The 13,145-nt window shown below is 57.1% G+C and overlaps 2 protein-coding genes across 10 annotated transcripts in view; both read right to left on the bottom strand.

Moving 5' to 3' along the window:
* Positions 1 to 410, bottom strand: part of ARHGAP27 (Rho GTPase activating protein 27) — a 30,052-nt gene extending 29,642 nt beyond the window's left edge. For all 3 annotated transcript variants that reach the window (XM_072746972.1, XM_072746974.1, XM_072746973.1), the window contains exon 1: positions 285 to 410. The gene's annotated coding sequence lies outside the window, so the exon portion shown is untranslated. The remainder of the gene's footprint in view (positions 1 to 284) is intronic.
* A 2,486-nt stretch (positions 411 to 2,896) lies between these two features.
* PLEKHM1 (pleckstrin homology and RUN domain containing M1) overlaps positions 2,897 to 13,145 on the bottom strand; it is a 47,539-nt gene continuing 37,290 nt past the window's right edge. For all 7 annotated transcript variants that reach the window (XM_072746954.1, XM_072746955.1, XM_072746958.1 and 4 more), the window contains 4 exons: positions 11,636 to 11,829; positions 6,734 to 6,797; positions 6,040 to 6,197; positions 2,897 to 5,236 (listed from right to left, as the gene is read on the bottom strand). In XM_072746954.1, the coding sequence (XP_072603055.1) occupies positions 5,125 to 5,236; positions 6,040 to 6,197; positions 6,734 to 6,797; positions 11,636 to 11,829 (528 nt within the window). In that variant the 3' untranslated portion in view covers positions 2,897 to 5,124. The remainder of the gene's footprint in view (positions 5,237 to 6,039; positions 6,198 to 6,733; positions 6,798 to 11,635; positions 11,830 to 13,145) is intronic.

The following is a 13,145-nucleotide window of genomic DNA, read 5'->3' as shown; positions in this document are numbered from 1 at the left end:
ACTGACCACATCTCCTGCCCAATAAAGGTCTCCCGGGGGCAGCAGGTAGGAGCCCCTGTGGCTTGCTGAGGCTGAGGAACCCAAGGAACAGGGTCTGGCCCGCAGGGGTCGGGGCAGAGGCTCCTAGTGCCCCTTCCCTACTTTCTCAAGCTCTCCTCCATGGGGAAAGGGGTGCACAGTGGGCCCTGGAGGCGCAGTCAGTAAGCTGCCTGGAGCAAAGCCAAGAAACCCTGGGAGGATACCCCTTCTCGTCGCCTTCTCCGGGACCCCTGGCACACGCTCACCTTGGCAGGGCAGGTCTCTGCAGGCCCATGGGCTAGACAGACCTTCGCAGCCAGCAAGGGGTGCAGGTTAGGCCCCCATCTCCTTGGGCGGGGCTTCTGAGGGCTGGGTGGGGAAACCTCGGGGAGCAGGAGCTGCCAAGGGGAGCAAAGAGGGAGAGGGAGGCTCAGGAGGGCTGCCCCCAATTCCCGAGGCAGGTGTATCTGGGAGGGGCGAGGAGGAGCCTGAAGGAGTGTCAGGGCCAGTGGAGACATTGGGAGGGGCCCAGGGCAAGAGAAGGCAGGAGGGAGGGGCGGCAGCTGGCAGGGCTGCGACTGAAGATGTGCTGCCGGCTGGCAAGCAGAGCCCAAGGTGGGTAGACTCCCACCCTGCGCCCTCCACCAACGCCCCCGCCGCGGGATTTGTTGGCCTCCAGCCTCTGTGTCCCCTGGGTGCGCTGCTCTGGGGCTGCTCCACCCCGGATGGTTGTCTCCAGGCGTCCCCTTAGGGGCGAGGCCATTTGCACCCCGAATCACCAACTACCAACCGCCAGCCCTCTCCAGCCCGATTGCTGGCACTACTCGCTTCGGGCCCACCTCAGCCCTCCCCAGGCCCTTTCCTGGCACAGCTTGGCCGGGCCTGGAAAGACCCAGGGCAGAGTTCCCAAGGCAGGGATGCCCACCAGAGGGGGGACGGGTTCCGGCTGGGTGGGGAGGGGACCCGGGACTTGGCTCCTTCCCCAACTCGGGGGAGCGGGGAGGTTCCCTGAAACTCCAGGACTGACCCGTCCCCAGGAGGTGCTTTGGGTCCACTGGCCTGGGGACGAGAGCCACAGCGGCGACAAGCCTGGGTCGGCGCGGGGGGCCTGCACCTGGGCCCGTCCTGTCCCCGGACGGAGGGCAGCCCTTTTCATCTCCGCTCTTCGCGGGGGGATCCGAGCCGCGCGGCCCTGCTCGCGGGTCCCCCAGCTCCCGCCCCAGCGCCCGGGGAAGGGGAGCCGGCGAGAGAGAACCCGCCACCTGCAGCACCGCACCCCCGCCCCTCGCCCCCGGCTCAGCGCCCCCCCCCCCCCCGCCCGGCCCCGGCCCCGGCCCCTCGGGGTGTCCGCTCACTGGCTTCGCCTCCACTCATCCCCAGCAGGCACGCGTGGTTTCGGCGTCCGCGCTCCCTCCTCCACCGCCCAGCTCCCGCGCACCCGGTTTCCTGCTCAACAATACAGCGAGGGAGGCACCAGCAGAGAGCGCCGGGCAGAACTTCCTCCCGGGCCGAGGCTGGGCTGTGGCTGCTAGAGACAATCCCCGGTGTCCCGCTTCCTGTCCCCTCTGGGCCGGGCCAGCGCCCAGGGAGCGCAGACGCCACCCCCGCCCCCCGCCCTGGGCCACACCTGGCTGTCTCCTGGAGGTGTGAGCAGGAGGGTGAGGATGGTGGTGTGAGGTGGGGCGTGGGGGGGGGGCGTGGGGGTGCAGCCTCCTGGACTACTTCTGGCCAGATTTCCCTCCCACTGTTTGATTCCGTCCCCCTGCTGCCTGGATCCTCCTCTGGAAGAGGGCCACCCTCCAGTCTGTAGTGGGTGCCACCCAGAGCAGCCTGCTGGAGCTGGACTCCAAGCACTTGCAATTTTCTCTCCTGTAAACTGGGGACAGTGACAGCTACTTCCCAGGATAGTTGGCGAGATTGAATGAGATGCACTAAGCACAGTATAGTATCACATTATTGTAGGAGCACACATTTGTTATTATGAACATTATTTTTATTAGATGAGCTGTCCTCTCTGGTGTTGGGTTGACGTCTCCAACCCCCCATTCTCCTTCAGGCAGGAGGGGGAAGGGAGAAAGGAATGTCCTCAGAGGCATCTTGCTGAGGATGAGGCACCCAGGTCGCCTGGCCCTGGCCTCCCTGTCCCTAGGCCTCAAACCCAGTTCCTTTTGTCTTCTCAGAGCCCACTTCCTACTGACCTGGAGAGACTTGAGGCCCCTGAGGGAAGCTGGGGCTCAGGAGATGTGCAGAAGGTGCTCCCCCAGGGGCCGAAAGGCATCTTCAAGGACAAGGAACTGCAACAGAGCAGACTGTCTCAATCACATTTTTCCACAATCTGCCTTCCCTGGAACTAGTCTGTTTCCTTCTTCTGGCCTCATCACGGCCAGTGGTGGGCTTCTCCTGGCACTTAGAGGAAGGTAGTGGCCAAGTCTAGGCCACTGGGATCCCTGATTCCGGCGATGCTCAGCCTTTTCTAAGCCCCCCCTCTTGCTTTGGAAAACCCAGTGGGAAATGGTCCCAACATTCTTCATGTTCCAGTGTCAGGGCTCTGTGCTTTGACAGGCACAGCAAAGGTGCCACTGTGGTGGGATTTCAGGCAGCAGCTTCCGCTGTTATGCATGAGTATATGTGAGGAGACCTCCAGCAAGGTCCCGAAATCCCCCCTGGCTCCCTGGCCAGGACTCCTAGTGGCACCTCTTCTCCCCTGCGTGCCCAAGACGCCTGCTTGCAAATGTTTACTACCAACCCTCCCTCTCCAGACCTCCCCAGCTAATGAGAGCGGGGGGGGGGGGGGGGGGGGGGGGCAATCCAACCACAGGATTGCTGGTGGCCTCCCCCAGCCAGTGGCAGCATCAGGATTCAGAAGAAAGATCATAGGTGAGAAAGAGAAAAAGATCAGGTCTTTACTGCAAAATCATCCAAAATGCACACTGTAGCAGTTCCTTCCATACATTGCAAAGCGCTGCTCAGGGCCAGCGCCCCCCGCTAGAAACAGTTTATTGCATAAAATGGCATTTTAAAAATAGTGTGGGCACCACTGAGGTTCACATCAGCTTTCCGTTGGAGGTGAGAGGGTAGAAGTCAACTCATTTGATTAGCAGCTTTCTGGTGCTGGGGAGAGGGTCAGTTCTAATGCTATTAGGAGGATACTCCTGGGAGGGCGGCGGGGGGTGGATACCCAACCTAAGCAAGCTCCCTAGGGCCTCACTCCTGCTGCATCCTAGGGCACCTTCTGGTGCACATAACATACTCACGGGCCTGAGGAGCCAGGGCTGGGCCTGGGCAGCACTGCCCACCCCAGGCCAGCCCCTGTCCTCTTGGGGACCTGGGGCAACTGTGGCTCTGCTCAGGCTGGGTCTGTGGGGGAGCATTAATGCTGGTTATGGGGGTGCAGGATGGGGATAAGGACCCACTTTCCCATTTAGGAGGCTTTGGCATGCTGGGCCTAGGTGTGCACCATCTTCCGTGCCGGGGACAGAGAAGTTGTGGGGCAGCCCCCTGGGACAGCCCCCCCCCCCACCTCCTCTGTTCTATTGCACAATTTATCCAGCTTCTCAGGGCTGGGCAGGTGACTCAGCACCCGAATCACCCCCAGGGAGAGGTGGGAGTAGATTCAGCTCTTGACAGTGACAGGCAATCTCCACCTGAGGCCCCCAATTCAAGCTGAGAGTAGAGAGGATGGCCAGAGGACCCAGGGCCGGGGGGTGGGGGTGGGGGTGGGGGCTGTGGGTGCAGGAAAGATGGGAGAAGGCAGCAGAGAAATCAACCCCCAAACCCCAGGGTCTAAAGGTCACTTTGAAAACAATGGCAGGCTCCTGCTCTACCCCAAGACCCCCTTGAAAAGGGAGCAATCATGCTCCAATAACGTTTTCCAGTCTCTGGTAGGGCCCCTCCTGGGCCAGTCCAGCAAAGCTTTGTGAATTCATGGCTTTGTAAACTGAGGCTCAGCGTCCTTCCAACAGGTGGCTGCTCCCACGTGTCCCTGTGCGTCTCTGCAGCAGGGCTGGCACTGTTTGTGGAAGGACGGGGGTCACCACTCCACAGTGCGGGGCCTGGCAGTCCCGATGCCCGAGGCTGGCCGCTGGCCTGGGCTCGTTGGGCTCTCTGTGGGCCCAGCCTGCCTCTGTTCCCACAGGGCTCAGTCATGCAGTGGGGGAACAGGGCGAGAGTGTGTCTGCAGCCGCCCCCAGCCCATCTGGCTGCGGGGTCTGTAGTAGGATGGGATGGCGAGGGGCTGAGGGATAGGCAAGATGACCACCCTGCCCTGAGCCAAGAAAGGCTCAAAGTGCTGACAGTGCTGGTTCCAAGTCCCTCCCTTCTCCCTCAGGGACCAAGATCCCCGACTACACGAGAGCTGGGGGGCTCTGACATGGAGAAAGGTGATGGGGCTTCCAGGTGAGGTGGACAGGGCAGGGCAAACAGAGGGAGAGGGAGAGGGCGGTCATCGAGACCCATCCCACCAGCCCCCGGGCAGTTTGGCACGTCGTACTTGAGCTGTGGGCAGTGAGCGCCCGGTGTAGGAGAAGGAAAGGCACCCAGTCCAGCTGGCAGGCTCTGGCCCAGCAGTGGCCTGCCTGCCCAGCCGCGCGCCTGCCTGCGGGCCAAGTGTTCCCACACATTTGCTCAGCATGAGAAGGCCTGGATTTCTTGGGTGACTTGTGTAGGGTCAAGAATAAAAAAATATTTTCCGTTGAAATATGAAGGGGAAAAAAAAAACCTGCCTTAAAAAACTAGACCTTTTAATCAGGAATGTGGAATTGAGAATGCGCCCAAGTCTTGTTTCCACAGTGTTTGAACAGCCCTGATGGATGTGCCATGTCTGTGAGGTGAGCTGGGGCCTGATTAGTGCAAAGTTCCCCCTCCCTCCATCCCCTGGAATGGGGGCATCTGATGATGTCCCCATGTCCAGGAGCAGACAGGTGGTAGAGGGACTGGGTGACATCATCGAGGGCTTCCTCTAGTAGGCTCGTGCTCTGGTCACATCGGAGTCTTCGTGACAGGGGAGACAGCTGTGACACCTTGAGAGGATCCGGACTGACGCCAAACCCAGCTGAGATGGGTGAGCCGAGCCCCCACCCAGCAGCCTTGGTGGGGACAGCACGCGACTTAGGTGAAAGTGCTCTGTTCTTGGTACTTGCGCCGGCGGGCACAGCGGGGGCAGCCCTTCTTCACCACGGCCTGGCAGCTCTGGTGGAAGACGGTCTTGCACTCGCCACACCTGGGGGATAGCAGCAAGCACCGCCTGTGCCATGGGCCGGGGGGCTGGCCAGCGTTCCTGACCAGAACCCGCGGGGAGGCTGAGCGGCACCCGCCACCCAAGGCACGTGTGCGCTGCCTCTGCATGGCCAAATAAAACCTCGCGACAATGCTTACCCTCCTTCACGCCACAGGCACTGCTGACACTCTCTGTTCGAATTCACTTTTTAAGATGCTGCTTGAGACTCATGAAATGACTTCTTGCCTATGTTGAAAACCCTCTGCCGTTTAAAAAACTCCTGCTAGGGGCTGAATCTAGGCCATGAGACACCTACTGAACATGAATGAATGCTCCCACCTGCTCAGTTTTCCACTCCCACACGGGCTGGAATGGAGGGTCGGTGGATGACTTTTTCCATTTAGAGGCTTCTGATAATGAGTGATAATCGGGTAAGAACCATCATTACTGCAGGAGAGAGGCAGGCAGGTACCACCCACAGGGTGCCTGGCCTGTTCTAATGCTCCAGGGCAGTAACTCATTCAGTCCCTCCTCAACCTGTTTGTAGATGACAAAACTGAGGCCCCTGCTCAAAGAGGCAGCAAGCCACCTCTTCTCTAGGGAGACAGACAGCTTCCTTGATCTAGGCAGGGGCCTTTGGAGGGCTCTCTGAGCTGGACCGGAGCTGCCATGACTGCCCAGGGCATCGGTACCGGCACAGACAGGGGGTCCCTGTATTTCTGCACAATGGCACTGGGCCTGCCTCCCTGGATAGCTGGCGCCAGCTGTGGATAAGGGTGGGGTGGCAGGCTGGGTGTCCCGCATACCTGACTGTGGTGTCAAACTCGAAGGGGAAGATGATGTCGTGGTGATGGCAGATCTGGCAGATGAAGCCACGCTGGGTGCACAGGTCACAGTGGTAGACATGCTGGGAGGCAAGTCCAATCAGGGTGTTGAGGAACCCTTCATACACTCCATCTGCGATCTGTGGAGGGCAAGTGCAGGCCGACAGGCCTTTTGGGTAGCTGTGCTGAGGCTGAGGCCATCTATAAAATGTGGCTCCACCTTGCCTCAAGAACTCCTATTCCCAAAGAAGTATCTTCCCACTTGGGCAAGAACCACCCCCCCGCCCCCTGGACCAGGCTGAACAATGCAGGTGTACAGATCCCGCACACGGAGGTCACTGGGGGTAACCGGCTTAAGGATGAGACCCAAATCCACAGAGCCCTCCCTGAAGGAAAGGAATGTCCTCAACTTTCACGCCTGGGGCCTCTCCTCCTGCTGCCCTCTATCTGGGGACGAGGCCAGAGGCAGGGAAGGGGCTAAGGGGCTCCTGTTCCCCAGGCTTTGCTGGACTGCCTGCTTACTGCAGGGGGCTGGCGCTCAGTCACCGCCCAGGAATCCTGGGACAGCCAGACACATAGTCTGAGGTGCTGAAAAGCTGCAGCCACCCCTCCCGTCTGATGTCTCCAGGACTGAGGCCCCTCTGGGAGGTCTGGGGGTAGAGAAAGGCATTCTCACCTGCTGGAGGTCGGCAACACTGTACTTGTGGGGAGACTCCAAGAGGTAATTCCTGTGGTTGAGCCTTCAAACAAAACAGAAGAGGCCCCTTATAAGGGTTTCCCGATCCGGGCCAACCTGTGTTTGTTTTCATTCCTTCAGCTGCTCACTGGGTATGAACGCCTGGCCAGGGTGGTGCCTAAGAGTGCGGTCGGGTGCCCGGGTTGGGGATCTGGTCTTCCAGGTGACCCAGGGCAAATTACTCAACCTCTCTACGACTCAAGCTTCCTCACCTGAGAAATGGAGCTCTTTGAGGATTAAATAAGTTATTTAAGGCATTTGGCATAGTGCCCAGCACACAGTAAACAACGAATGATTATCAGCTAGAGTTGATAACACTGTATCGTATAACAAATTTGCTGAGAGAGTAGAACTTAAATGCTCTCACCAAAAACCGACACCTAAGTAGTGAGGTGATGGATGTGTGAATAAACCAGATGGGAGGAACCGTCTCACAATGTATATACATACACCAAATTATCATGATATCCACTTTAAACATGTTATAATTTTGTCAGTTATGCCTCAATAGGGCTGAAGAAAATTCCAACAAAATTTAAAGGTTATAAAACATAGAACGTCTATAAAAAAAATAATAATGAGGAGGAGGATGACCAGAGCCAACATTTATACTGGGAACTGGGCTTAGAGGTTTATATCCATTAACTCATTGCAGTGTCCTGTGAGGTTGGTACTCTTATAATCCCCACCTCGACAAGACAGCAGGAGACCTGAATGCAGAAGTCGGCCTCTGGAGCCTGCACCCTTACCCATCCCAGTGAATGCCTGAAGGTGTTAGCTGTTGTGCTTACTGCCACCATTCCATACTAGGGACAGCGGGACAGAAATGCATAGGAGGCAGCCTCTGCCCCCCTATAGCCCCTGGGCTAGCGGAGGGACACAGTCAAGCATCCAGTTTCAGTGCTATGTAAGAGGCATGGCGATGTGGTCTAAGGAAGGCAGATCCCATTTCACAGTGGGGTGGGGCATCAGGGAGACACGGCGAGGGTAGCTCTACTTTCCACCTCAGCAGTGGCAGAGATCTGAGGGGTTCCATCCTCAGGGACAGAGAGTAAATGGCTGCAGAAATCCCCCTGGGACACCACCTGCCTGGCCTTGCTATGTGTGCCTGTGTGGGTGCTGGGGTTGGGGAGAATGCTCCAAGCCTAAGGTGGCTGCAAACCTGCCCCAGGAGCATCTGGGATGGGGGCTTGGCCATGCTCCACCCTATGGCCTCACATGTGATCTGGAGAAACCTGGGGCAGGGGTGTCAAGTCCCACCAAATAGCCCGGCAGGCCACGCTATGCCATGAGAGGTGAGGACACTACTGCTCGGTTCACCACTCTGGTTTCCCCAGTAAACTTCCAGCTTTCTGGGAACAGGAAGCCGCCATTTATCACCAGGAAAACGCAGGGGGCGGGGGGGCACACAGGCCGTCCCTGAACTGGCAGGAAGGGTGGGGCTGATCTGGATGGAGAGTCATCTCTGTCATCTGTACACAGTCATGGAAGCCCTGGGGACCAGCCAGGCACAAGACCCTCCCTGCAAGCCACTGTACCCTGGGCCTGTCATACTCTCAGTGAGGCCTCACAGTTGCTTCCTCCACAGTACTCAGTCCAAGCCACAGGGGACAGAGCACTGGCCCAGGGGTGAGATGCCACTGCTCACCCTGTCAGGAGAGAAGTCTACACCCTAGGGCCTCTCCAGGCCTCTGTTCTCCACCCCACAATCGGAAAGTCCTTTCTGTCCTCTCCTGGCGTGAGGCCGGGAAGGGGCCCGAGAGATCTGTAGGGAACACGGGAAGAGAGAAAACAGAGGCGAGGTTGCCCCTTCACTCCTGTAACCAGTGATGAGGTGGGAAAGGGCGCTGGCAGGGCTGGCAGGGTGGGCAGGGCTGGGTTCCAGGCCGAGGCTCTGACTCCTTTGAACTTAGGTGCCTTCTCTGCCCACTCCTCCAGGGCGTTTCTAATGGCTCCTTCCCAAGGGCAGAGAGGGAGCTCTGAGGCTCCTCTGGCCCCTGGAGATGTGTCCAGGCCTGTCTGAGGATCCCCTTTCTCTCAGAGAGCCCAGCAGAGGGCTGCCACTAGCAAAGGGGAAATCCTCCCTGACTTCACCACTCATACTCAAGGCCTGCCCTTCCTTCTCAACCATTCCAGTCCTCAGCCTCCACTCTGGCCAACTCAGGCCAGGCCTCCTCACTTCCCAGGGCTAATTACTACATCGGCCTCTGTGCCCCCACTACTGCCAAACACAAACACATATTTTGTGTTTAGGTAATCTCTACACCCCATGTAGGGTTTGGACTCACAACCCCGAGATCAAGAGTTGAATGCTCTACTGACTAGGCAGCAGGGCACCCCCTAAAGTGGCCTTTTGTAGACCCTGTTGAGAGCATCCCTTCAAAGGGCTCCCTACCGCTGGCAGGATAAATCCAAACACCTTTAGTGTGGCACCTGAGACCTTTGAGGTCTGGCTCCTGCACCCACAGTCGAGCTGTAGTGAACCCCTTCAAGGGTCCCGATGAGCCACAGTCCCGTCCCTTTCCATATCACAGGTCCCCTTTGAACTAGGAAGGCTGGGCCCTCCCTTCCCCTTTCTTCTCCTAATTCTTTTGCAAAATCCCAGTTCACTACATGCCTGTGTGAGGACAGAGTTCTGGAAGCATGCCCTAATAGGACTGATGGTGGTGGGACTGGAGGAAGGGTGATTGGAACTGCCTGCTGGATTCTTTTATGCTGAATATTGACTGCCTTTGCAAAGAAGAAACACTTTTTTTTTTTTTTTTTTTTTTTTTTTAAGGAAAGAAAAGAAGAAAAGAAAATCCTGCAAACCCTCAGCTCCGATGCCATCTCCTCTGGGAGTTTCCTTGGCCCTCTGGCCCTGACGAGGCTGGGTCTGTTGCTTTCCCTCATGGCATGAACCATGCTGACCCAGAGCCATCTGTCTGCCTGTGTGCGTCCTTGCCCAGACTCTGAGCCCCTCACCGGCCCTCACCACAACTCTGGAAGGCCCCATGGGCACAGGGATTATTGGCCCGTTTTGTAGACAAGAAAGCTTAGGCTCAGAAAAGTAAACCAACTTCTCAGTCACACAGCAAGTCTGAGGCCAGGCAGAGGCTGCTCCTGAGCTCTTTCACTTGCCCCCACGTTGCTTCTAAAATGGGACTTCCACTGGCTGAACCTTGCTCTCTCGAAGGCTGGTAGGCTGCACAGTAGGTATGCAGTGCTACTACCCAAGGATGGGAATAGCAGAGGCAGGGAGAAAGGCATGGCTGCCTAGCAGGTCAGCCCACACAGGTCAGTAAGGGTGACGACCAAACAATCTGAGCAGGGTGGGGACAGGAAAGTGGGGCCAGCACCCAGGACCCACCCTGCAGGTACCTGGTCTGCTGAGGTCTGCAGAAGATCCCCTTGACTGGAGGGTGATGACAGGGAGATTTCACCACCCGGGTCAGTGAGGGCAGACTTCTGGGTCCCAGGATATCAGAAAGGAGGGCGGTGAGTGAAGACCCAGGCATCCAGCTAATGATCAAGACAGGCAAGGCCTCCCCGGGAAGCAGACTGCTAGGGTCCCTCATGGTGGCCGCCCGAGGGGCTTTCTGTCCTTTCAGGTCCCGTGGAGACCAGGGCTCAGCTGGCTGCTCTGGGAGCCTAAGAGGAACCAGCCTCTCCCTCATGCCTAAGAGAGAGCTCCCTGAAGCAGCCCCCTTGTTGAGAGTCCTGTGGGGCCTATACTGGGCACCACTTGGGGCCTCAAGCAACCATGCAGGAATGGCCCTGGGAGGACAGTAGCCAGGACTCTAGAGCTACAGCTCATCAGAGTGGTGGTCTCTGTGCCATGCCTGTGTGGAGGAGTGGCTGGGGGCACAGGGGGAATGTGAGGGGCTTGTGAGCTGCTCCAAGTGCCCAGACACCCAGCAACAAAACCCAAGTGAACAGGAGACACCAGCTCCTCCACCTGGGGTCTGCCCTTCTGAGGGCCCTATGGGTGAGGAGGTTTACAAAGGGCCCAGAAAGATCCTAAGTTCATGCTGCAGCACAGCATCACTTCCGGACCCTGAGTAGTTCCCTAGGCTCTGGGGGCTGAGAAGCTTCTCAAAGGACATCCTGAGGGTCCTGCCCCAGTCTTGCCCCCTTCTGAGGATTTGGGGAGGGATGCTGTGCTGGATGGCAACAAAGCAGCCCTGGAGGGAGGACTGGGTAGGAAAGGGCCAGGCTACACCGCCCTTGCCTCCCAGCCTCCCAACCACACTCACTTTCCTCCTTGCACCCTCTCTCCATCCAAGTTCTCTCTGTTCTTTCCATGTATGCGGCCTTTGTTCATGGCCTGCACACACTCTTTTTTCTATCTGGATCACTCACTCTTGAGTCTCTTCCCCTTTCTAAATTTCTACTAATTCTTCAGGTCTCACCTTATTTGTAAGTTCCTCCTGGAAGGCTTCCCTGCTCTGCCCTCCTCCAATCCTCTTAAAGTGCTCACAGTGGTACTTCTAAGCATCCTGCCTCCCTCCCAGCTCCCTCCCTGTTGTAGCCATTGGCTTATTCATCTGCCTTCCCCTCTAGAGAGTAGATCCTGGGTCTGCCTTGCTCAGCGTTGAGCCCACAAGTCTGGTAACTTCGAATGTTCTCAGTAAATATCTGTCGAATGAATGAATGAATGAATGAATGAATGAATACATGAGCAGGTAAAAGCCACTCTCCAAGTATGTGGTCATTTCCCAAACCCAATGGGAAAGTGATTTCTGTCCAGCCCTGGCATTTCTCCCAAGAGGGCATCTTGTGCTGGTGTTAGCTGTGTGTGTGTGTGGGTGTGTGTGTGTGTGTGTGTGTGTGTGTGTGCGTGCGGGCGTCCAGGATGCTCACCTCTTGCTCAGCTCTTTCAGAGCTCCGCTTCGGCACAGGCTCAGGTAATCCCCCAGAAGCTTCAGCTGCTCCCGGCATCGCCCGATGAGGCGCATCTGCTCCACATGCTCATACAGTGAGGCGTTCACCAGCTGCAGGTTGATGAGGGGCTGGGTCCGGATCTGCATCAGGAACTTCAGGGCCTGCCGGCAGATCTGGGGCACACCACATAGTGGGGATGGGACAGGATGGTGAGCGCCTCTGGGACGGTCACGGTCTTACCTACTCACTCACCCACCCACCCACCCAGCTCCAAGGGACATGGTGCCATCTTCATTTTACAAGTGAGAGAACTGAGGCTCAGGGTCGAAGTGACTGGGCCTATGTCCATAGCTCAGAAAAGTCAAGATCTGACCCCAGTTAACCTAATGCCCAGACCTATTCTCCCTCCACGGCACCAGCTGCTGCCCTTCTCTCCCTGGGCCCACAGACCCTTCCCACTCTTTCCTGTCTTCCCAGCCCCCACTTTCCTGCCTCATGGAACAGGCACTGCCTGAGGCCAACCACGCAGGAACCAGGTGACTGTCTGAGTCAGGCTCCAGCCACAGGAAGCCACAGATCAGAGGCAGCTTAAGGAGGTTTTCCAACTTCCCCAGCTCTTGCCAGCAGCACCAACCCAGGCTCCCCCAAGTCCCTGTGTGGAGGTGAGCGATCAATCCCAGGCTTTCCCAACTGATAGGGTGTTGCAGGTCCCACTCTCAGTCCTGACCCTAATGCCAAAGCCAGTTTGAGAACCTACCATGTGCCAGACAGAGATCCTCAGCCCCATCCTTTCCTCATGCTTATGACAATCCAATGTGGAAGGTGTCATCATCCCCATTTTATAGATGAAGAAGTGAAGGCTCACAGAAGCTAAAGTGGCCTATCTAATCTACCTGCAGAAAGTGGAGCCCGGGTCTAAACTGAAGTGTGGTCTTTGCACAGATGGCTGTTTCATCAACTAACGAGAAGCCTCTCTCCCCTTCAGTGTCCTCCTCACTGTGATGAGAAGGACAGAGGAGCTGAGACGTTCTTCACCATCAACTTGGAGTTGGGGTTTCAAGTCAGAATTGAATTTGAATCCCAACTCTATCACTTCCTAGCAGTGTGACCTTGTGACAATTACTTAACCTCTCCGTGACTCAGTTTCCTTGTCTGTAAAGTGGGGAAAATAAAAGCACCTCACTTATGGGATTATTTTGAGTTCAGATAAAAAGAAAATCCATAAGCTCCTGGCACATAGCATATCCTCAGGAATGGGAGCTGCCTTCAGACTCTGAGTGTCCGTGTGGCCCAGCTGGCCCCTGAAGCGTCGGGAATGTGACAGGGCCCTCGGGAGACGGTCACACTGGGGGCTTAGGAGACTCTGGCCTCCTGTTATCCAGTTCCACTGCCATCTCTTGCCTCTCCCAGCAACAGACAACTCGTTTTACCATTTCTCAGAGCCCTGAAGTACCAGCCTGTGACCTGATGGGCATTCGAGCAGAAAAGG

Source organism: Vulpes vulpes, chromosome 2 (genome assembly GCF_048418805.1).
Source record: "Vulpes vulpes isolate BD-2025 chromosome 2, VulVul3, whole genome shotgun sequence".
NCBI classification, from domain to species: Eukaryota; Metazoa; Chordata; class Mammalia; order Carnivora; family Canidae; genus Vulpes; species Vulpes vulpes.
Note: the sequence above shows the minus strand (reverse complement) of the source record. Positions and strands in the feature narration are given on the sequence as shown.